General features: G+C 46.0%; 1 protein-coding gene across 3 annotated transcripts in view; it reads left to right on the top strand.

The window, feature by feature from the left end:
* Positions 1 to 25766, top strand: part of OVCH1 (ovochymase 1) — a 1142331-nt gene that overhangs the window by 756306 nt on the left and 360259 nt on the right. For all 3 annotated transcript variants that reach the window (XM_085652349.1, XM_085652348.1, XM_085652347.1), the window contains exon 20: positions 19472 to 19628. In XM_085652349.1, the coding sequence (XP_085508475.1) occupies positions 19472 to 19628 (157 nt within the window). The remainder of the gene's footprint in view (positions 1 to 19471; positions 19629 to 25766) is intronic.

Raw genomic sequence — 25766 nt, 5'->3', positions numbered from 1 at the left:
TTAATTCAGGCCGAGGCCAGACTGATAGACCTGGAACGTAGCATTCGAGGGTTTGGGAGGGGGTGGAGGGGGTTTCTCTGCACGTAGACAGCTGCTCAGTGCTCAACATACATATGCTAGAGAGCTCCTGGACGAGGCACGGCTTTATTGGCTTGCGGCGCGTAGCTGGATATACCAGTGGGGAGTTAAGTTGAGTGCTATGTTACATCGCTTGTGTCAGCGAATAGTGCAGCCCCTGGCACTCCCAATGATACAGGACTCTGAGGGAATGATTCTTACAGATCCACAGCTAATAGCCACTCTTTTTGCTTCATATTTTACCACCCTGTATGCTTCCCGGGAGACGTCTGCTGACATTATATACAAGTTCATTGACTATCTTCCCCCACAGTCTCTCTGACACGACACTTTACGTCTTTGATGCCCCACTGTCGATAGATGAGATACAGACCGCCCTAGCTAGTATGAACTCGGGCAAGGCACCGGGCCGTAACTGTTTCCCCAGAGAATTTCTCAAATATAACCAGTCCTAGTTAATCGCACCATACCTCGCGGCCCTTAATGCAGCAGCTGAAGACAGTTGCCTCCCGCGGGACTGGAGGCACGCCGAAATAGTAGTCTTCCTCAAACCAGGTCGCCCACTGGGACTTCATTCGTCCTATCGCCCGATCTTGCTTCTAAACGTGGAAGCCAAACTATTGGCCAAGGTAATCGCCAATCGCTTTGTTTCATACCTTTCAGATCTTATACATCCTGATCAATCGGGATTTATGCCCGGCCGGGCTCCACGCCACAATATTCGTAGAACGCATAATGCTATTGCGGCAGTGGACAACTTGGGGTTACTTCTGGCTGATATGGACAAAGCCTTTGTCCATAAGTGAGTACTTAGTTGGGTCTATCTTTTCACCCTGCTCGGTCGCTTAAATATTGGCCCTCGCCTGGTAACTCATACGGATGCTATACACAGACTTATCGGCATCTGTTAGGATCGTGGATTCCATCTCAGGCACCTTTACTATCGCATGGGGCACTTGTCAGGGCTGTCCCCTATCTCCATACTTGTTTGCCTTGGCCATGGAACCATTGGTGGCATGGGTGAGTATCGATGTCCAGATCCGGGGCTTTGAGTGGTCGAGAGAGGTGTCTGACCATATCGTGTTATACGTGGATGACGTTCTGTTCTGCCTCACCTGACCGGAGGTGACCGGCCCACGTCGTCTTCGGGTCATGCAGATATTCGGAGAGACTTCTGGCCTCTACATGAATAGTAGCAAATCTGATCTGTGGCCGTTGCGCGGCAGAGATAGGATGGGCGCCTGGTCTCACCATAGTTCGGGATGGTTTTAAATATCTGGGGGTGTTTTTATCCACACCCCAATCTATTTCATGGGATAGGAATTTGGCTCCCCTGTGGGCATAAACAGTGGGCCAGGTTCGCGTGTGGTCTTATATGCCGCACTCATTACTCGGCAGATGTGCCATATTCAAAATGGTGTCCCTGCCCGGACTGCTTTATCCGCTTCAGAACCACCCTTATTACATAAGGCTCACCTGGTTCCGGCAGTCAAACGAGATTCTTGCTGTCAATCTACCTACTGTGGTGTTATTGCCACTCCGGATGTTCAGGCCTATCATTCAACCTCACACATATTGGTTCTTAACGACTAGTGGTATGGAGATCGTAGAGACCAGCATATGCAGTGGAGCGTTGGTGAATGGGGGCCACGGCGCTACATCAGATCCTATATTCCAGCTTGCAGCTTAAGGCATTACCGCCGGCGACCAAGACCGTATTTGCGGTCTGGAAACGAGCGCTGCGTGGATGGGCTGGTGGGGTAAACTGAGGAGGGAAACCCCCTAATGGCGCAATGGTCAGCTATCCCAAGTGATGCAGCTATCTGGTTTTTGGGGTTGGGAGGCCATTGGCATTGATACAATAGGGGCAGTTATACGTGGAGGTTGCTTGAAATCTTTCCAAGAACTACAGACCGAATTTAATATGCCCCGCACACAATTCTACAAGTACTTAGAACGGAGACATGCCCTCTCCCCATATTTGGTGCAGCTGTATACTATACCTGAATTTAACCCCATTGAGGCCAAAGTCTTTATGGGCGATCTGGGGGATCACGAAATCGCAAAGATCTACCGTACTCCTAAATCTGGCAACTAGACCTAGGGCCCCTTGACGAGAATGATTGGGTGGAGGCGCTCTAATCTCCGCGTGGTGCAGCGGTAGCTTCCCGCCTGTAGCTGATCCAATTCAAGTACCTGCATCGGGTGTACTTGACCAGATATAAGCTGTGGCAGGCGGGGCTGATTGTGTCCCCTAGATGCTTGCGAAGTGGGGCGATTGAGGGCAACTTCTTCCACACAATATGGCAGTGTACGTCCTTGTCGCAGTTTTGGAGGGGGGTTGCTGCATGCCTTTCGGAGGCCCTGGGTTCGGACTTTCAACCCACACCTCCTATTCATGTTCCATATAACTGAGGAAATAGGTGGCTATAGATATAAGTGGCACTTACTGTTTCGCGGCCTAACACTGGCTAAGCGCGATGTGACTAGGGTGTGGAAGTGTGAGTCTCCGACCTGGAAGAAAGGACTCAATTTTTGTATGGGTCTAGAGATCCCGGTTTTAGCAGCAAGAGGGTACCCCTAGAAACCCTATAAGATATGGAAGCGGTGGGCCGATTACAGGGGACTAGTCTTAGATCCTCCTCCTTCGTTCTCATCTATCGAAGAATTGTTGTGTTAATGGTGTTTTACTACGCTATGGATGTTGACCTAATATATGTATGTATTAAATTGCATCGACCTACATGTCGTTGGAGGCCTCCAGCGATATTGTTATGGCACTATTGTTTGTTAAAATGTTATTTTCTCCTTTCTCTGTAATGTGTTTTTTACACCAACACTGATATTTTATTATGGAAAATGTTGAAATCAATGCTTCCTGTCATTATCTTTTGCTGGCGCTCAATAGGATGTCGGATCTGTATCGGCTTTCAACAATAAAATTGAGTTGTGGAAAAATAAAAAGATCTCCGATAAAGGTCTGTTGTTCGCTAGGCATTTGTGCATATACCACAGTGCTTTAAATTGCACATGCTGCTCTATAGGTAGCCAGTGAATAGCCTTTAGCAAACTGGCTGAGGAAATCTTGGAGGGACTTAATAAGAGGCGATTAACAGCATTTTGGATGATCTGAAGGGACTTCAGTAGATAATTTGCAATTCCCAGATACAAGTCATATCTGTAGTCCCGCCTAGATTTAACTAAGGTCTGGACTACGGTTCTCTGGGCAGAAGTGGGATGGCAGTACATGATCTGTCTGAGCCACTTCAATATGCTAAAGCAGGTGGTTGCAATGGACTGGACGGGCAGCAAGACTGCAGTCTTGTCTCCATTCAGCTTTGAAAAGTTGACTTTCATCGAAGAAGAAACTTGGTTAGGACAGGAGTGCAAAGTCATTGTGTTCTGGTTATCCTTTGACAGAGATGCCACAATTTGCGTATCATCTGCATACGAGAAGAGTGTAAGGCCACAATTCTCCACAATTTCTGCCAATGGCCTAGCCTACAGGTTGAATAGGAGAGGACCCAGGGTGGTCCCTTGAGGCGCACAGAGCCTAAACATTGTGTTTTTGATCTATGTTGGTTAGTATGTACTTGTAAGGTGCTATCATGCAGAAAAGATGTTAACTAAGACAAGACAGTATTCTGTATTCCCATACCCTCTAGCCTCTGTACGATCACACTGTATCAAATGCTGCCCTGAGATCTAACAAGATCAGTGCAGCAGCTCCACCTTCATCTAACTGGTGCTTTAAAAACTGTGTAACACCAAGAAGCGTCGATTCTGTGCTATGTCCTGCACGGAACCCGGACTGCGAGGTATGCAGTAAGTCATTTGAGATCTGTGTGCCTAGTGAATTGTAGATTTACATATTGCTCTAACACTTTGGTAAGAGTCAGTAGCAGCGACATGGGTCTATAATGTAACTAAGTGAGGGGGTCCAAGTTAGTTTATTTTAGTAGAGGGATGATCAAAGCTGTTTTCTAGTTTTTTTAGACCATCCCTTTTGACGTAGATCAATTCAACAATTGGGTAATCTTCTCTATGACCAAGTGGGAGAGTTTATCAAATGCATCTGGGGGACTAGTGGCATTGCGGCTCTTACCTGTCATCTAGGGGCGGCGATCGCCAACACCCCCCCGCTCCTTAGTACGGCCCTCGCGGGGTGGCAATTCGAGGAATCGCAAGCACCCTGTCTTCCCCCCTCCCCCCTGCTCTTCGGTGCAGTCGCCACGGGCCAGCAAAAGCAGGGACCGCCCCAAGCGGTCTACCTACGCCACTTGGGGACAGGAATGCAATGGGAATTCAGATTTAATGGACGCCAAGATTGTCTTAAGTGATTTAACATTCAAAGGCTGGTACTCGTGCATCACACTGTTTAACTTGGGGAGACTAGTTAAAAGACTATCTAAGACGTATACCCTAAGTATAGGATGGTTCCACATAGAATTTTGCAGTAATGGATGTCAGACTTGCTTGGAGACACTCTAGAACTGCCTGGAGGTGTTAGACGAGACCTCAATGTTGGACCAAATATATCGGTCATCTAAGTAGGCAAGTGCGGATTCTTGATATGGTACCAGCAGTTTGTCCATTAAACGATGGAAGGTGAAAAAAAACAATTATGAACAAATGGTAATGCCTTGAACTGGAGAAATCCATGTGTTATTGTAAAAGGAGTTTTATGCCGATCAAAAGCTCTTAAATGAACCTGCCAATACCCTTTAGTTAAATTAAGAGGTACCAATATCCGTAGACTTCCCTAATCTCTCAGAGTTTGTCCATCTGGGATTTGGGGCAAGCACTGAAAGTAGATACTTGGTTAGCTTTCAAAAGTCTATGTGGAACTGTATGGTTTCATCAGGCTTGGGTATCAATACAGGAACTGATTGATGTTCAATATGTGAAAGTTTAATAATGTTTATATGTAGCATGGTGTTTAGTTCACGATGTACCACTTGCTATCAAGCATTCGATGTCCTTCAAGGATGTATTTGCTCCCTTTAAAGTTTCTTTAGCTTGGGGTGTGGTTAGTGAGAGGCGGAGTGCACTTTTACATCCCCATGCATGCAACTGGTAGACACCTTGGTGGTTTCAAGAATATGCGGATAGGATGGTAAACTGTGTTTTAAAAATAAGTGGGCATGTTTGACATGAAGTTTTATACTTCTGCGATTTGTAAAATGTGTACATGATTTTTTAAAAATCTTTTTGCTTTACTTTATAATTCATTGGTACAAACGGGTTAATTTACTATAAGACCAGAAAGCATGCTAACTTATTCCAGGTGGGCGTTAAATGTAGCATCACTTTTTTTATACATCTGCACAGGTCTATATTTATATAATAGTATATCTCATAATTACTGCAGCGCTATCTCTACACTCTCATTCACTTTTCAATATTTTATTTGGGCTTGTCTGTAATTGTGACCATTTCTTCACAGAGGTCGTTCATCATGTTGTTGGGGGTGGGGGGGCGGTGCAAGCTCCCGGTCAGTGCTTGCCACACTTATGTCCTCTGCGAGCTTTTCATCCCTGCTACAAGGTTCATTCTTAGCTCTACAGCTCTCCCACATTTTTCACCTATCCTGATATCCCTGGAGCTTTTGGGCTCTATCTGTATATCCCAATGGTCAATTCCTTAGTAAAGGGTAAAATTAACAAATGTTAAATACAGTTCACGTTTTGTTGGACTGACACCTACTCCCAATAGAGACACCTGAGAAGACACCTGTATGGTTTATTGCAACCATTCTTAATATCTTAGGTCGGGTTCCAATACTCTTGTATCTTCAGACAGGTCCAGGTTAAATGGGTAATATGTGGATACCTCTTGATTACACTTTTTCCTGATTTAATTTGTGAAGCATAACAGGTGTAATATGAATACCATGTACAAAATTAAAATGCATTTGTCTGAATCTAGTGTTGCTTTCAACTGTGTGTAGAAGTGGCAGTACCTCTTCCCAGAGCTTATCTGAAAGACAAATTTCGAAGCCTGTTCCACATTTTTGTCTGGACTAACATGTTTAGCCTGGCATTCAAGCTCAATAACAGATCACAAATTGAAGTGGCCACAAAAATACTGGGACTATCCACTAGCCCGTAGCAAGAGACTGGGGACGGAACTGGGGAATCCTCAGGCTCCTCAAAGCCGGCAAAGGACAAAAGTCAATGGCAAACTCAGACGCGCACAAAAACGCAAAGGAAACGCTGAACCCTATAGGAGCACTAATCCTTTGGAATCGACCAGGGGGATCAGAGACACCTTTAGATGCAAGATGGAGTCTAATCCCCCTTCTTGCAACGCAATGAGCAGGCTGAATTGCAATGACATTTGACTCCCCACCTAGGGGACTATACGCTGAAAGACACACCTAGGGAGTAGCTCACAGGCTGTTGCATTGCCTTAACGGATTCTGACCACAGTACGCGAATAGAAGGTATAATATAAAGAATGTTTAATTTTATGGATTTTTTTCTTTTACACATTACTGTTTGGGGTTTTGATTTTAGTTTTTTACTGGTGCATGTAATTCTACCATTGTTTTGGAAGTAAAGTGAAGGGTAAGAGGGAGAGACAGGAGATAATTTTTCATACCAAGTGGATAACTGGGGAGAGGGAGGGCAGAGGGAGACCTGTGGATTAATAAGCACTGGCATTAGAGGGCTGAAACATGGTGATTGCCACACTAACCTAGAACACGAAGGGTCTGAAATGCCCGTGAAGCATCATAAACTATGGAAATATACAACAGATAGGTGACACGATGTAGTGGCCCTCCAGGAAACCCACTTGAAACGGTTGGATAGACTACGACAGACCATATCCCCTGATGTACAAATCATCCACAATGTCTAAACACAATGGGGTGGCACTTTTCTTTCACACGTTGCTGCAGTTTAACCCCTTGGGTTGTAAAATGGATAAAGAGGGTAGGATAGTTATGGTGAAGCCTCACCTCAGGAGAGGTCTTTGCATCTTTGCCAAACGTTAAGACCCCAACTCTAATCATACTCCCTTCTTGCAGACATTTTTGGACATGCTTGGGTGCTTCGCGGAGGGTGACATTGTGGTGTTGGGTGACTTTAATTTGACTTGGTATCCCAACGTGGAACGCACACATCCATCCCAACATAACACTGGCAGTTTCTCCAGGGCACTGAAAAGGAAATTTGGAGCACTAGGTCTGGTAGACACCTTTCGAGCACTATACCCAAATGGCAGGGACTATTCCTTTTTTTCACACACACACACACGCAGCTATTCTCGCATATACTGTCTTTGTGACCAACACTCTAGTTCAGGCCCTACTCGCCGCAATTATACAACCCATCACACTGTCAGATCACACCCCATGGAAACTACCATAGATTGGGAGGCCCCCCACTCAGATATTGTCAATGGTTCTTTCCCGGATCTCTAATTAGGGATCGACTCTTGAGAGATGACTTGCTAAAGTCAACTAGGAAATACTTCCAGCCAACAACCCAGGCGACACTTCCTCCTCAAACACCTCGGACGCCTTTAAGGTGGTACTTAGAGGACAATGTATAGCCCTGAACTAGTCTTTGAATGAGCTGAGAGCCGCAGAGTGCCAGACACTAGAGATGGAAATTATAGTGGTGGATAAATCCAACAAAGAAAATCCGACTCCAGCACAACAACCAAAAGTAACGGCACTCAGGGGGAAGCTAAATGCTATTTACACTAACTGGGCCAAAATTACCCTTTTGCGCCTTCAACTGATCGGGTATGACCAGGGTAACAAGATGGGCTCTCATTTGGCACGACGATTGAGGGTTAGGAGAGAGAAGGAATATATTGGTGAAATGACATGGGAGAGAGCATCGTGGCTGACACCTAAAAGGAGCACATTTTTGGGCGTTTCTCAAGACTTTGTATACGGTGGAGGAAACAGGGGAGCAAACTCAGTTGGACTACCTGGATGAGGTCACCCTCCCTTCAAGTGACAAAGGCGCACAACGACTGGCTAGGGAGCCCAATCATGGAGGGGGAGGTCCGAGCAGCGATCAGAACTCAAACTTCATAAGGCCCCCAGACCAGATGGGCTCACGGCCCAGTTTTATAAAACATTTAGCTCTGAACTCTCCATAGTTAGTATCTCTTTAACCATATGGAAAGAGTGGGGGAAATCCCCTCCACCATGAGCGAAGCAATTCTCTTGGTGATATTCAACCAGGTCAAAGACCCCAGAGTCTGAGGCTCGAATAGAACGATCGCTCTTAAACCTTGAAGCAAATTTGTATAAATTATTTTTAGCCACTAGACTAGAAGCTCTACTACCAGGCTTGATGCACCCAGATCAATCGGGCTTTATTAAAGGGTGCCAAAGGCATGACAGTATATGGAGAGTCATACACTTGGTAGAGAAAACAACTAAGAAATAGGTCCCTATGATACTGATAGCCCTCGATGCTGAAAAAGCTTTTGACTGGGTGGACTGGACGTTTTTGTTTAACACCCTAAGGAAATTTGGCTTTTGTGACCAATTTATCACAATGGACAAGGCTAACTATATGGCTCCTAGAGCCAGAGTACTGGTCAATGGGGTGACCTCGAAGGTCTTAAGGTTGGGGTGGGGGATCAGACTGGGATGCCTGTTGTCACCCCTTCTGTTGGCGCTGAGCATTGAACCGTTGTTGACTACAATACGCTCCACAGCGGAGAAACAGAGGGTCCATTTTGGTTCCACAGAGCACAAGATCTCTCTATTTGCGGATGACATCCTCTTTGACCTCTCTCCAGACTTCATTGATAGCCCTCATGAGGGAATTACGTAGATTTGAACAAATAGCGGGATTCTGCATCAACTTAACAAAACCCTTCTTGCTGAGTCAAACTTTACTGCCAGCAGAGATGGACGCCTTGGAAAAGATCACGCCCTTCCAATGGGTTAAGTATATTACATATCTGGGAATAAAGATTACCCCTCACTTAGATGGGTTATATCAGGCTCATTTCCCCCCGCTAATACACCAGTTGAGATCCGATTTTAAAAGGTGGGCCCCACTCTACTTCTCCTAGATTGGACGCTTTCAGGTAGTTAAGATGATGGTACTGCCTAAGCTTCTATACTTATTTATTATTCCCCATTGAACTGGACACAGTGTTTTTCTCAACTCTGTGCTGTTCGGTAATTGGCTTTATATGGCAAGGCCAGAAAGCGTGCCTATCGTTTAAAGTGCTGTGCCTTGCCAAATCAGCTGGCGACCTCACATTGCTTGACTTTCAACTGTAATGCAGGCCAACTACAGGTGATTCTTGTATGGTCCGCAATTGAGTCAGATAAACACTGGCTGCACTCGGACAGAGAGGTAGCGAAGAAATAGATATGGGACCTGATCTGGAAGCCAAAGAGGGACCACCCGGTAAATGTTTATCCAAGCACTCCCACACGGACCACACTGAGGGTATGGGATGACAGAAATAGGCAGCCAGGATGGACGACTTCTCCCTCCCCTTCACTCCAATACACTTTAATCCAGCATTCCCCTGGCACTCTGAATTGGACCCTTCGTGGCATGGCAGCTGGGAGAGTGTTTGACAGTGGTGTATCTCTTACATACTGGGGACATTTAAACTGTTGAACAATGCAAACTAGACTTCCATCTCCCTGATGTGTAGTTCTTCCACTACACTCAACTGAAACATTAGGTATTCCAGTCGAAAATGACGGAAGCAGCAACAGGAGATTTTACTCCACTGGAACAATTCACGAAAAGAGGCGGTGGGACGAAGGGCCATATCGCCTTTCTGTATGCCCAGATATTAGAATCTCTTAATACACCTAGGCCACAGCATATGACACAACAGGAACATACACTGGGAGAGCCTGGTCTAGACTGTGGCGAGATATTACACAGTGCAATCACTTCATGAGTCTGAGCGAAGCACATTATAAACTCTTGTAAGATTGGTACCTATACCCCACCAAACTAAAGAGAATCTTTCCTCTGACTTCAGAGCTGTGCTGGAGGGGCTACGGAATGTTAGGTGACTTTAAACACATTTGATGGGACTGTCCGATCATCCACCCCTTCTGGACAGAAATCCTCGCCCAAATCAAAGTCCTACTGGGATACCCGATGCGTGGGGATCCAGGATTTGTGATATTGGGGTTGGGAAATTAAATTCTTAGGCATCAGACTAATGGGGACAAGTCAGTGAAGTGGCTGTGCCTAGGGGGTGTAAAAATGGCAGTTGCGGCGGCTTGCAAAAGTAAGGCAGCACCATTCCTGACACAATGGCATGCTAGATTATGGCATGTCGTCACAATGGAACAAATGGCTGATATTGCCACAGACTCCTACAAGAACTTTGAATATATTTGGGGCATATTGATGAGCTATCTTTCAATAGGTTTGCCTCTGTGTGCATGCCCCACTCGCACGAGGGATCTCCAATTTAAATTTTAAACTGAGCTTTCATTTTGGATGGACATTCAGGCAAGGATGCTACCACTATCTGATTTTTTTTTTTCACCCTCTCCCCCCCCCATGACCATTGGAGGGAGAAAAACACAGTTGACTCTTGAATACTCAAACTTAATAGCACCCATGTACCACAATTGTTTTTTTTTCTTTTGAGGGAATAAGGGTATCTTGAATTGTTTGTATAAACTGTAGGCCTCAAAGGTGATAGTGTAAGGTGACAGTCCCCATGTTATACAAACTGTGTATTCTATTCCCTATGTATATTTCTGGGAAGCAGCAATATTGACTTTAATGTATGAAATATCTACTTGGAAATCAATAAAAGCTGTTTTGAAAAGAAATTGAGGGCAAATGTTTTGCAAGCATTAGCGGGCTGGGTTAAGGATCCATATTCTGCATTTCATTTTAAAACTACTTTTGACCAAGTTAATACAAGCCACCGATGGTCATAATTTCCTAGATGGGTGATTCTATCAGCTTTACTTAAATCAGTGATTTTGCTATATTACAACACCTGGGTTAGAATTAAATTTGTATACCCAGTGAGTAACATCGAGAAAGGTATTCACCAACAGAGCACTTAAATATGCGCTCTTTTTAATCAATCTTAATACTAATGAGAAATTCTAGAACCTTTCCCCCACCCCAAAACCGTGGCGATCTGCTCCACATTTTTCAATATACGGATGACCCATTCCTATTAGAAAGGAACGTGATCGGTCTCCAAAGATCACTGTCCTCCTTAGGGAATATTGCTTGGACAATCTGGGATAAATGGACAAGCCAAAAGTTGACATTTGCGTGTGAAGGATGGTGAAACGTGGGACTTGGTTTTCAGATAGTATTAGATTAGAGAGGATGTTTTCCTGTAAGCACTTGGGAGCATGGCTGGAGCAAAGGTTTGGCCACCACAAATACCTAGAAACCTCTAGGGCCAGAAGCCTCCACTTTAGACTATGAACTTTCCAATTTAGGGACACAGATGTTGCAGATTATTTCTGCAATTATGTCTTTTGGCCTTTAGACCTTCCATGGTAAATTTGCTCACTTTTATATGCCTCAAACAGCAACACATTTAGATTCCTCTTTGGGCTACTAATTCTATTGCTAAAGTTCATACTTGCTTGCAGGTCAATTTGGTAAAACAGGACAAAGCCCTCTTGGTTTTGTTACTCTGAGCCACAAATGTATCTGCTTCTGATGGTACTTTACATTTTTAACTTGGAAGGAGATGAGTTCCCGGAGTAAGGAACGTAGTAATCCCTGGAAATCCTACGTAAATTTAGTCTTACATATAAAAAAAAAAAAGTATCTGGAATTCGAAACTTGAAAATAAATAGTTCAAGTGACTGGCAGGAATATATTCTAAAATAATCTTTCAGGAGACCAGTCTTCCATGAAGAGTATAGGCGCTGGAAGTAAGTGTTATGGGGTTACTGCAGTACCATGCTGTGGCTCCAAAGGTGATCTAGCATTAAAGATGACTTTCAATTTTGTTTTTGTCTTGTGACACTTTCTGTGCATTCAAAGAGGTCAAATGTCAGTTTAGTCTTCTGACAAATTGCTGCTCATTCTTATGATATAGAGACTAGAGATAGTGAACTCTAACAATCTTGCTGGTGTGAAAGGCAAGGCTGTAGGATATTTTCTTCTAGCACAATTTAAATACCTATAAATGGACTGTACAGATATTTCAAAATGAATAAACAAAGCACAAATGAAGATTTTTTTTTTTCTAATTCTGAAGTGTGATGGAAACAAAGATTTTAATGGGATCAAAACAGATTAATAAAACACAAAAGGTGGGTGATGGGAGTATGCTTGCAATAGGTCTAACCACTGTCAATCACTCGAGGTAGCATTCTAACCCATCATTCTATGGACCATCATGCCAACTCAGACTAGACACAGCCATAAGCAAACTAACCTTCACCTTGCTCCAATAGGAACAGTCCAGCCTAAAATGCCACGCCAGGTCCTCTCTAAACTGGAACACAAGCAACCCAAGACACTCTTCACTCTGGGGCTGTTCAGTCAAGTGTAGTTTGGTTGTAGTGGTACAGTGAACAAAGAACCCACGTGTGGACATACTTTGGCCACTTGAAGCAGTACATAAAACACACAAGGTGATGGGAGGATGCTTGCAATAAGCCTAATCACTGCCAATCACTGGAGGTAACATTCCAACCCACCTTTTTGTCCAACATGCTACCTCAGATTAGACCCAGCCATATACAAATCGGTCTAGACTTTGTTTCAGTTCGAACAGCCCATGCTGAACTTCCAAGCCAGGTCCTCCCTGAACTAGAACACAAGCAGCCCAAGACCTGTTTCATCCTATTGTGTTTTTGATGCCCCCCCTAAGTGGCAAGGGTATGCCCAAATGTGGGTCTAGTGCTCCATGTCATTTCAGTAACGTTGATGTCTGCCTTAATTTATAGAAATTCAGCTAGACTATCAAGGGTTAAAATCGCTTGCTATCGATGCATTTGGAGAGCTTTTTAATTTATTGTAGTCTTGCCCTCAATCCACAATAAGACTGCTGTTCAATGTAAAGCTGCTTTTATAACTTGTTTCCTAAAAGAGCTGAACTGTAAAGTCCAAGGAGACATTCACAATTTTAGGAGCATGTCCAAGCAGGAAATCCATAAAGTATCATGGTGGTTTGACTGGGCTAATTTGGGCTGAATAAGTGGGCTGAATATATGAAATAGTTATGTACTATTTACTTTACCATTATATTTTAATATTCCACATTTATTCAAATTAAGGCAAAATTGCTAAGTAATGGATCTTTGCTGTTGCCAACCTGTGATTTAATATCAGGGCAGTTGCACATTCAAATGTATATGGTCAATATTCATCTTTGTAATTTGACATCTGAAACGCTCCTACATTTATTGTGTATTTATCAGCGATGAGTTTGGAAAGCAGATAGTGGATCAATACCCCATTTTAGGTGAATAAGCTGTGATTGTTTTCAAGCAACTGTTTTTTTTATGGGGCGCTTCCTAGGAATGCTAGCTAGAGTTGTAAAGAATTTGGATGTACTCTGCAGATATATACATACAGGTTTATCAAATTTATTTTTCCATTACATTAATCTCTAGGGTATTTTTTGTTGTTGATGCAAGACCATACATTTATGTAATATGTTCATGTTGATATGTTATGTTAACTTGAGTTTGTAGAGCGCCTAATCCCATCAGGTCTCTAAGCGCTGCGAACAGAACTACGGAAGTATCAGGAAGTGAAAGTATTGACTAAACGCTCATAGCAGAAGTATTGAGCATGGGTCTTAAGCCCAGGCTTCCGTAAATAAGAGGGTTTTCAGTTTCCTCCCGAAGGGCAGGAGACTACTTTCAGAGCGCAGATTGCTAGGCAGTTTGTTCCAAATATGAGGCATGAGAGTGGAGAAGGCTCGGCCCCCTGTTGAGGAGTAGTGGAAACGTGGGCATTTTAGTAGACCCTCCGTGGAAGACCTGAGAGTGCGGCCGGGGGTATAGATTGTCAGGCGGTCCTTGATATATTTGGGGGCTTGCCCAAACAAGGCCTTGTGTGTGATGCAGAGGCCTTTAAATTTGGCCCTCTGCTTGATGGGCAGCCAGTGTAGTTGTTGGAGTAAAGGGGAGGCGTGAGTGCGTCTGGGTAGTTTAAAAATTATGTTTAATCAATACATTATTTGATTTTGGGTTGATGGAATTTGAATTTTTGTAATTTAGTAATAGACTTGAAAGCTTTTAATAACTGTTTCTATAAATAACATGCTCTGTATATATGTACATATCCTTCTCACTTGAGGCCTCGATATCCCTTAAGTCCATTAAGACACTGGTGCACGTCCAGGTGAGGCTTCCCTGCCCCTTTTTAAATCACCACTTCTAGGCTGACTAGTCTATGGAAAATGACGTGCACTTGTGATTGGTTCTGAAATCAATCTAGATTTATTACAAATTGGTTCAAAGGCTTATAGGCGCATACATCCTGGACAAACACATGCCTTGCTCACGGCTAATGTACTTGTGTTTCGTGCATGAATGTGGGTGAGTGTGTATATAAAATATTAGACCTGACCGCCCTGGTGTGGTTTCCCCAGTCTTTTTGCCTCTACCTCCGGTATTTTTGTGACTGTATGTTGGACTTTTTGCTAGTTTATGTACTCTGGGCACTTTACCACTGCTGATCAGTGCTAAAATCCACCGGCTCCCTGTGTAAATTGTGATTCAGATTGGTTATTCATGATTGGCATATTTGACTTACTGGTAAGTACCTAGTAAAGTGTACCATGTGTGCCCAGGGCCTGTAAATTAAATGCAACTAGTAGGCCTACAGCACTTTTTGTGGCACCGACATGAGTAGCACAATAAACTTGTCTCGGACCTGCCATTGCATTTTCTGTGAGTTCAGTTTTAAAGTGCCATGTCAACCTGGCAAGTGTACCCACTTTCCAGGCCCTAACCTTCCCTTTTTATACATGTAAGGCACAGCTATGGGAGGCACAAAGTACCCCAATGGGCAGGGGGCAGTGTATGTGAAAGGTAGGACATATGCAGGTGTTTTACATGTCCTGATAGTTATTTTGCTATTTCAAGGCCTGCCTCTCTCATAGGTTATCCTTGAACCTGTCTTGTAAACTCTTACAAGTGTAACTTTCAATTGGGAAGAGATAGAGATTTGGAGTTTGATCTCCCTAAGCTCAGAATTTGAAAATACATATTTTAGTTAAGTTGGTTTTTAAATTGTGTGTTTGAAAATTCCACTTTTAGAAAGTGGGCATTTTCTTGTTTAACCATCTTGTGCCTCTGCCTGCGAAATCAACATCTGGTTTAGACTGGCACGGGCCTGTTTGTGCATGCAACCTAGATGGTCACAAAAAAGGAGTTGAGGTTTGTCCTGCCTACGCTGATTGCTCATCACCAGACTGGTGGGTCCTTCTGTGCTAGAGTGGTGGGAGAAATTGACACTGACACCTGAATAAGGCTGTGTCTGTCCTCTCTCAATGCTGTCTCTATCCCAGAGTATCTGTAGCTAAGGCTGGGCAAGACAAGAACTTGTGAACAGCAAAAACTTTGTTTTGAAGTATGCCTACTTTAAAGGTCAAAAGTAAGTATTGGACCTAAAGCCCCAGACTTTAAAAACACTTCTGGATCAAGAGGACCCTGCGAAGAAGAGTTGAAGAGCTGCCAAGAGGAGCACTGCCACTTTGTGTGTTATTTTGCTGGGTTTACCTGCAGTTGCTGCTTCTGTCTGTGGACTCAGGAAAGGATAGGACTTTTACTTTGCTGTATCTTGCTTGAAGATTCTCCAAGAGCTTGAACTAGAGCTTGCCTCCTGTTAAGAAGCCCTGGGACACAATGCCTTGATCTCCACTACTGGGAGTTTGGACCTACCTTATGGTGCCAATTCCAGTTCTGGGCCATTGGAGTTTATTCCTGCTGCAAAAAGCGTCAAAGCATCAAAATCGACACATCGCCCTTCCAGCGCCTGTTTTTCTGGAGCAGCACCACTGTGTAGGAATAATTTCCCCCCCACTGCCGCCGTACAGGTAAAGAAATGGATGCCACGCCTGCCGCAGCCCGAGTTCAGTGCACCATGTCTACGAAGTCTGAGACCACCGCACTGGCCCAGACGCAGGCCCTGCTGTGCAGCTGAAAAGATCGATATATTGTGGGACCGCGACTGATGAAATGAAACAGCGCCTGTTGTCCAGCGCACCCAGATTTCCATAGATCACACCTGTGCAGCAACATTTTCCGATGCATCAACCACCTTGGATTTCGACGCCTCGCTTCTCTCTAAAGTCCGGATTCAATGCAACACTTCTCCTGCGTGTAGCGGAACTGATGCATCGCCTCCCCCAAAGACTCAGGAACTGGCTCATCGCTGTGTTTTCCAATGTTTCCCTCCTCTGCGACTGATTAGCCTTGTGAATTTTAACTCATCTGAAGGTACTTTGTGTAAAATCACTGCATCTATAGTTTCCTGTGGTCAGAATTGCTAAAAACCTTTTAAAAGTCCTATTTTGAGTTGTGCATGTTGGATTTTTATCATTTTGGTCTGGTTTGGTTTAGATAAAGATGCTTTTATTTTTCTAGAGTATTTTGATGTCCATTTGTGGTGTTTTCACTGTTACTGTTTGTTATGTACAAATACTTTATACATTGCCTCTGAGTTAAGCCTGACTGCTCATGCCAAGCTGCCAAGGTGTTGAGCAGGGGTTATCTGGGTATGTAACGCCCCTACCCTGTCTAGAAGGAAGGGTCCCTACTGCGGGAGCAGATATACCCCTGTGCTGGTCAGTTCCATTGCTGCCAGTACTAGTGATCAGAGAAGCAATTTTAAGAGCTTGTGATGGACACTGGTGAAAAAGAGTTCCCAGCGATATGACGGCTTCACCGAAAATAGGGTTATTTGGTATCAAACATATCGTATTAATAAACCCACACTGAAACCTTTGTCAGATTTGGTAATACGTGCACACAGAGGGCACCTTAGAGGTACCCCCTGAAAACCTACCAGCTTCTGGTGTGCGTACTGATTGGTTTTTGCCAGCTTGCCACCAGAGATGAGTTTCTGATCCCCAAGGGTGAGGCCCTTTGCTCTCAGGAGACCAGAAACCAAGCCTGCCCGGGTCATGGATGTTTGTACCCCCTCCCACATTATTGGCATGCAAATCTGGTTTCTCTCACAGAAGAGGAAGCAGACCCCTTTTGTCTAGAGCCCTTCGGCACCTTAACAGTGGGGGGAATTAGCTAGTAAGATAGGCATGTCCACCTTCAGGCTATTGCCACCTCTAGGTTGGGCTTCCTGAAGTGGAGGCAACTTTTGAAAGTTAGTCATCTTGGTGATGGCTAACTTAGAAATTCTGGGGCAGGGTTATGCCCACTGCCCACTGGAAGTGGTCATATCAGGGGCATAGTGACCGCAAGGGTAGGTAGCCCATTGGCTACCACCCTACACTCCCCTATATCCCCTAAATTCAGCATTTAGGGGAACCCTGGCAAGAGAGAATAAGATCCTGATAACCTAAGAAAAACACTGAAGAGCCGCAAAAAAAAGATTGAAAAAGAGCAACTGACTTGGCACGAGCAACTGACTTGGCACGGGAAACCGCCTTTACCACGAAGCATTTTCTACGCGTTACGCTTACAACGGTACACTTACCTCGTAAACGTCTTCACAATGCGTATTCCTTAGCACGCAAGCAACGTCATCACGGAAAAACGTCTTCCTGGTCGGAAAAAAAAGCGTTAATCCTTCGTTAGTGTCGGCGAAGACCTAAGAAAAAGGAAAAAAAAAGACGAAAGGGGGCTTGGGGGGGTCTTCCCCCCCCCCCCTCCTCCCCCCCAAAAAACGAATAAGCGGGGTAAAGGCAAGATCGAGGTAAGGGCAATGCGAAGAAAAAACATTCCGTTGTAACGCATGCGTGGTAAAGGCATGCGTTGCAACGGAATGCGTAGTAACAACATGTATTCACTTGGCACAAGCCATGCCAGCCTGTCTGCTATACCCCTTCTAATTGCACCAAAGTTGTCTCATCCTGCAAGCTGCCATGCCTCCAAAGCTTGGAAGGATGGCCTGTCTTCAATAAAGACTCAAGGAATCCTGTGGAGCAGTGAACCTACTCTCCTGCATCCTGTAGGTACCCCCAAGAAGAACCACAAAAACTCCAAAACCCGACCCTGCCAAGCACCACTGGACCGAGCCTCCAGCCTATGTCTAAGTGGGCCAATGGTGTCAGCATGGTCCCCAAGCCCTCAAGAGACAATCCACTTTCGTTTTGCCCCTCGTGAACTCTGATACCTGCAGCCTCTGTTTGGAGGTTCCCTCTACCGCGACTGCCCCCGTAAGAAAACCCCTACGCCTGAAGAAACCGCTGAACCCATCACCTTAGGCCGTGGAGAAGAGGACCAAAGGCATCCTTACATACCCAAGAATCATGAGGCCTGAACCGCCATGTTCATTCAGCCAGACTGGTCCCGCAGTCTGAGCCTGCAGGCTGTTTTCGAATGGACCGATCTCTATAGACTTGACGTTAGGCACCTCTGCACCTAGCCGCCCCAGTGCTGCCTAAAGTGAAGAGTTGGTTCTGCCTTGGACCTTGCCTCATACTAACCTCAAGTCCGGAAGATTGGCCTGGTTAGTCGCTGTTGATTGCTGAATGTAATACATGTTTTTCCTTCATGGGTTAACATTACAGAGAAGTGCTCCAATTAAAATTTAAAGTATCAAAACCCCTGATGCTGAAAGACCCACTCTGTTCCCGGATGCCCCAGTGCCTCCCCACATGACGTATTGGTGCTGCCTTGCCCCATACTCACCTTAAGTCGCGGGTAAGGGTACCGTAAGTTAAGTTACCGTAGTCGGCGTATGTTCTCCATAGTTTAACATTGCCATAAAGTGCTTCAGTTTCGAATTACAGTATCAAAAGCCTGTGTTCTTCAAATATGCTATTTTTAAAAGTAGTTACCTGATTTTGATGACCTTGGGGCCTCAAATTATATAAGGTGTTATTTTTATAAATTGATGTGGATCTCCTTATTGAGTCGTGTGCATCATTTATTGGCTGTGTGTGCGCAACAGAAGTCTAAGACTCCTCTTTGATAAGCCTAAGGCTATTCGACCACACTACCCCCTAAAAAACACCTTGGGATTGCTAGAGCAAGCCCCTGTCCACTAGTAAGGGAATACCTGGACTCTGTGCAAGGTATACCTATTTTTGGTATACCATATAAAGATCCAGCTTCCTACATGGCTCCAAACAGATCTGCAGAATTCCTGCAAGACACCTAGGTTTGTTAGTTTATGCTTTAACTGTGATGGAATCTGGAATTGAACACCTCTTAGGATGCTATATTTCTATTTACTGAACATGAATCAGAATGTAAACGTCCTTTTACTGCAATGTGACCTGCACAATTTCTTTTCCCCAGGGAGACTCAGGAGGGCCCTTGGTGTGCCAGAAGGGCAATGGGACATATACTATTGAAGGCATTGTCAGCTGGGGTATTGGCTGTGCAAAGCCAAATACACCCGGCGTGTACACCTGGGTGTCATTGTTAATGGACTGGATAAAAGGCAAAATGCAAGGTACAAATGTTCTTCTCTTCTGTTTCTTTTGAGTTATGCTTCTAATTGGAAATGCTGTGCAGTAGTTGGTCAATATGCTAGAATGTCAAATATTTCTGGTGAAAATGGCATAGCCACTGTCTGGGAACTGAATATTGACTTTACTGTTATAGTAATAGCATCGTAAAAAGGTGCCAAAAATGTACATTCTTTCTACATCCACTTATGTATTATTCTAAACTATGCATTTTTCAGCACTACACCAATTATGTTTTGAAAAACTCTAGCTTTATCCTACATCAACTATATTTTACTTACTTGGGGGAGAGGGGCGCTAGAGGGTACACTACAAGATGGCCACATAGGGAGAGGGCTCTTGAGGTCAGAACAAAACATTCGTCCAATTCATCCCCATCAACGCCACCTAAAAAACAAGATGTATTTGCCGGACCAGAAAAGCAGCAATGCTCCACCACAGTGGAGGGCGGAGAGCCAATCAATCCGGATTTATAAAGAGCAGCTAATTACCCGATAGGGTATCCAGGCGCTTGCAGGCCCCGGAGGCTTATTCACGCAGCCAGGTCTTGAGGGCCATTCGGAATTCTGGAAGTGAAGTGATTGTCTGGAGGTGTGTGGGAAGGCTGTTCCAGGTCTTTGCAGTGATGTGGGAGAAGGTGCGTCCTCCACTTCTGCTTTGGTAGATGCAGGGAGTATGGGCAAGTAAAAGGGAGGCAGAGCATAGTCTTCTCGATGGTTGGTGGAAGTTCAGGCGGTTGTTAATGTAGGCAAGTGCTTGGTTGTGTAGAGCCTTGTGTGCATGGGTCAGCAGCTTGTATTGACATCTTTTCTGTACGGGAAACCAGTGGAGTTTCCTGAGGTGGGGTATGATGTGGGTTTGTCGTGTAAAGCCGAAGAGGAGTTTGGCTGCGGTGTTTTGTATGGTCTGAAGTCTCTATAGAAGGTGTGTGGCGATTCCCACGTAGAGGGCATTGCTGTGGTCTAGTTTGCTGGTGATGAGTGTGTGTCATGGTGCAGCTTGTGTGTAGGGGTTGCCACCTGAAGGTCTAATGTTGCATGCGAAGAGTGAGGAAGCATGCGGAGGAGACTGTGTTTATGTGGAATTTCATGGTGAGCTTGTTGTCAATGATGATTCCAAGGTTTTTGGCGTGGCTGGGGGTGTGGGGACCTGGGTCTTATGGCCACCAGGAGTCATTCCATGTGTTGCTGCTGTTGCCAAATATCAGTAATTCCGTCTTGTCTGTGTTCAGCTGCAGGCAGTTTTTCACCCACTTTGACATTTGTCATGCATCTGTGGAAGTTGGTTCTGGTGGTGGTGGGGTCGTTGGTGAGGGAGAGGATGAGTTTGGTGTCGTCTGCATAGGAAATTATGTTGAGACCATGGGATCTGATCATGTTTTCCAACTGGGTCATACACGCATTGAAGAACATGGAGCTGAGGGATGATCCCTGGGGTACACCACATGCAATCTCCTTGGCTCAGAGGTGGGACATGTATCCTCTAGGTTCCTCAAGTGAGAAAGGAGGTGATCCATCTGTGCATGTCCCCTTGAATGCCAATGTGGTGGAATCTTTTGATCAGTGTGTGGTGGGATACGGTGTCGAAGGCTGCCGAGGGGTCACGGAGGATCAAAGATGCTGCTTCTCCTTGGTCAAGGAGGGTTCAGATGTCATTAGTGGCTGTGATCCGGGCGGTTTTGGTGCTGTGATTGCTGTTGAAGCCATATTGAGAGGCGTTCTGCTCCAGGTGTCATGTGTTGATTGCTGATTATCTTTTCCAGTACCTTTGCTAGAAATGGAAGCAGGGAGATTGGCTGGTAGTTTTTGAGTTTGCTGGGGACTTTAGCATGTTTCCAGTTATCAGGACATGTTGCAGTGGTGATAGAGGCATTGAGTAGGCTGGTGAGTTCCTGGCCGATCCTTTGGTTTCAGAGGTTGAAGATGTGGTGCAGGCATGGGTCTGTGGGAGCTCCTGTGTGGATGGATTTCATGGTGGAGGTGGTGTTCTGGGTGTAGAGGATGTTCCAGGTGGTCAGTGTGTGGTTCATGTAGGTTAAGGTGGCGGCAAATCTGTTAAGGAAGTCTGTTGGTGTGGACTAGGGTTTGAAATTTCTGAATATGATCGCGATCTTGTCGTGGAATAAGTGCGTGAGGTTGTCGCACAGCTCCTGTGAGGGTGTGATGATGATGATTTCTCTGGCAGCCGGGTTGGAAAATTCCTAAATGAAGTTGAAAAGTTCCTTGGTGGTGTTGGCACTGGTTTCGATGTGTGTGGCAATGCCTGTATGTTTCCCTCAGCAGGGGCTGATCGAGGTCGAAGGATTTCTTGAAGGCTGCCAATTCGAGGCATCCTTGCTGGTGCTGCTATCTAAAGGTATGCAGTTCCTCTTGTTGTGGTGCCTAGAAAATAAAGTCAGTAGACCAAGCCACCGTAGTTCGTAATCACCTTGGTGGTGTCTGATGTGAGAAAGAGATGAGCGCAGCTTAAACTGAACCCTTGTGTCAGACAAGCTGCTACTCTGTTTTATTGAGGTGGATAGCCAGCCAAAATAAAAGTTTTATTTGGACTATCTTACTTCTTTTAAATCACCCTTCCACTATATCTAAACACTACTGGCCACACACCCCCACTGCATCATACGGCGAGGAACAAAAGATCATCGCTAAAGAGCCCCTTAACGGGTGCCCGTTGGGTATTGCAGTGCCGACCCGACGAGGAGCAGGTCCATATGATGAAGCATGACGCGTAGCTCGCTGGGTGTGTGAGGAACCTAGTTCCAAAATAAGGAGTTCCTCCACTCTTTCTCACATTGGACACCACCAAGGTTATTACGAACGACGGTGGCTTGGTCTACTGACTTTATTTTCTAGGCACCACAACGAGAGGAACTGCATACCTTTTAGATAGTAGGATCTGACTGGGCACCTATGCTGGACCTCAATAAAAAGCCCCACAGTCCCCTATTTTGTTGACTGTCCTTGCTGGTGCGCCATCTCCTCTCCGACTGTTTGCTGTTAAGTTCTTGGGTGTCCTAGCTGGCTTTTTTTGGAGGATTTTCTCTGGATGGTGCTGTTGATGGGGACAATGCTGTCTGTGCAATTGGTGATCCAGGCATTGACGTTTTTCACTCCCCGTTCGAGGTTGGTGGCAGTAGGAGAGTTGGAAGTGTTGAGGGCGTTTGCCCAGCTGGTCTAAGATTTTATTCCTCCTCTAGTGGGGGAGGGGGGTTGGTCAACTTGGGGGTGGTGGTGTGGGGACTGGAGATGCTGAGATTTGTGACATGGCTGTATTTTACACGGTTGCTGCAGGTGAAAATTGAGTCCTGTGTAGTGGTGTGTGTAGGGTCGTTGATGATCTGGGTCAGTCCGATTCTGCTCATATTGTTGAGGAAGTGTACTGTGTTTTTGGGGGTAGCATGGTTACGGCGTGAGGCGGAATGGCTGCCTCTTGCCAGACCCATTCATTATGGACACCTGTGCCGCTAAAAAACTACATGCATCAGTGACTATTTCCCCTTGACACGATCGGGGAGATTTTTGAGCCCGTCGAAGCGGAGGAACCCACTGTAATCGACATTTGACTCCCTTGATTGGCCGTTAAGAAAATGCCACCTGCCCGTGGCCCTGCTGCAAGAGAAGACGGCTGAAAAGGAGAGACGGTGCGGTGCACACGCTCGCTGCAATGACCCCTGCGGGATGGCGCGCTGCACCGGACGGGACAGCGCTCTGCCGGCAGTGAATTGCTCCTGAGACGGGGCTACAGTCAGCGTGGTGCGAGATACGGCTCAGGCGGGAGGAGTCCCGGAGGCCTGCAGCCACCGTTGCGGGACGGGAGGAGCCCTACTGAGAGCGACCTGCAAAATTGACCCGAGACGGAGCTTGGCGCGCCTGAGGACCCACTGGAGATGCAGTAGGTGGGGAGTGAGCCGTTTACTGTACTGGGTGCAGGTTGGGCTGCGTGGCCCAGCTTTGACGTGCCTGCAATGTACATAGGTGGTGTTTGAGAGGACCAGGGCGGGCTGACTGTGCTAGGTGCGGTGTAGTGGTACCACCACTGCTTATCAGAGGGGAGTTGCGCCGGCTTGGTGCCCCGTGGAGTGGGGGTGCCAGTCTGAACGCATTGGTACATGACCAAGCATGCTTCTGCGGATTGGGGTGTCCAGGGCTCTGCTGGTGCTTCTGGGCTGCGGGGGGGGGGGGTGTACCCCAGGCACGTGTAGAGTGGTTGGTGTGGCCTGGGAGCATCCTGGATTGCACGTGCTGAGCAGTTGGAGGCAGAACTTTACTTGGCAAACCAGCCATGCTTCTACTTGACAAAAACGGGGAAATGTAGTGGAGATCATCGGCCGTTACTGCGGTGCTGCAGGATATAGCATAGTAACGCCATACTCATCCTGTGTGAGGGCAATTTCTGGGGCCCGATTGGCCGTTGCCTAGGTGGTGGTGGTGATTGAAGGAGTCATCTGAGGGTTTGGGTCACGACCACGCTGATCCCCTGAGAGTGACAACGGCTGCTGTGGGGCGCTGAGGCATCGCTGCACGGCTGGGGAGCTGAACTACTGACGCAACGGATCTGAGTGTTGGCGCTTTGACCACGAGAAGAGCTGAGGCGGGGACAGAGCGCTATACCCTGTTCATATACCTCCACCATTATGGGAAAAACTGACCTCAAACAGGCGAAACTTCAGTTTGAAAATAAGCGCAACACACGCGCGAACGAAGCCATGGCAGACCAGCCTGGGGTGCAGGGTACTTCAGGGACAGTGGAAGACTCGGAGGACGACACCAGGACTATCCTGTTAGAACTATGCTCTGAGATGAAATCAATAGACAGCAAAATAGACGCGCTGGCGACTGGTCTTGATGTGGTGAAGAAGGTTGACAAGCATGAGCATAGACTTGATGTTCTGGAAAACAGACCATCAGACGCGCAGGACTTGAAAGCGGAATCCCGGACCCAAATTCTACAGATGGAGAAGGTTTTAGAGGTCATAAAGGCAAAAAAAGAGGATTTGGAAGCGCGCTCTAGGTGCAATATTCGTATAATTGGCCTGCCAGAATCCACCGCCATGTCCAAAATGGAGACATTCATTGATGGCCTGCTGCGCGAACTGTGTGGCTCGATGTTATCCACTGTATTGATTGTTGAGAGGGCACACAGTTCCATGGGCCCCAGACCTAAACCGGGGGCGCTGCCGTGCCCGATAATAGCGTGCCTACTGAACTACGCCGACAGGGATGCTGTTCTGCGGGAGGCCAGAGCTAAGAGCCCCATCAATTATAAGGGAGACAACCTGTCTTTTTTTTCCAGACTACACCCCTGCGGTGCAGGCAGCGCGTAGGGAGTTTGTGCCGGTGAAGAAGCTGCTGCAGACTTTCTCTGTACCATATGCAATGTTGTACCCTGCCAAATTGAAAATTTCTCACGAGAGGCAAGCGCATTTTTTTAGAGACTCGAAGTCAGCCCTGAAATTCTCAAAACATATCTGCAAGACTTGGCCTCAGCAGAGCGGGCTGGGGAGGCCATCGGCCTCACCGAATCTAGTAGACACAGATTAGGGATGATAACATTGTTTTTCTTTTGATGGTCAAGGGTGGATTTATAATGGAGTTGTGGGCGGTTGCTGATCTGGTCCTGTCTATTTGAACAGCTGTAGATAGGGGACGGTTCCCCTATATATTTGTCACATGTTTGCATGTAATTATATAGAATTGTGTTGGGTCAGCGTCTTGACGTTGACTGCATTAATGGTTGATAACGCACAAGTGTACCACACAGTTGAAGTCTGGCGAGTCTCACCACAGAGTGAGTGTTCGCTGCCGTTCCCTACTCCCAGCGGGTGTTCCCCACTTGTTGAGTTGTATGGAAGATGAGGTAAATGTGTGGGAGGGGGGGAATGGAGATGGTCTCGACCTAATTGGGAGGTTAGAGTGGATGGGGGGCGGGGGGGTGGGGCGATGGGGATATGTGTTATGTTTTATTTGTGTGATGGTAGCATTGATGTCGGTTGGAGTGAAAGCTGGTCGTTGTTGTGAGGCAGCCGCATGTGGCAATGACATTGCCCCTCTGCTGCTGATCGCGTTACTTATCAGGCTGCCCAGGGTCATCAAGTTCCAATATGGGTGAGCGATACCAGTTGT

Source organism: Triturus cristatus, chromosome 4_1 (genome assembly GCF_964204655.1).
Source record: "Triturus cristatus chromosome 4_1, aTriCri1.1, whole genome shotgun sequence".
Classification (NCBI taxonomy): Eukaryota; Metazoa; Chordata; class Amphibia; order Caudata; family Salamandridae; genus Triturus; species Triturus cristatus.
The sequence above is the reverse complement of the archived record's forward strand: the minus strand, read 5'-3'. Positions and strand labels throughout refer to the sequence as shown.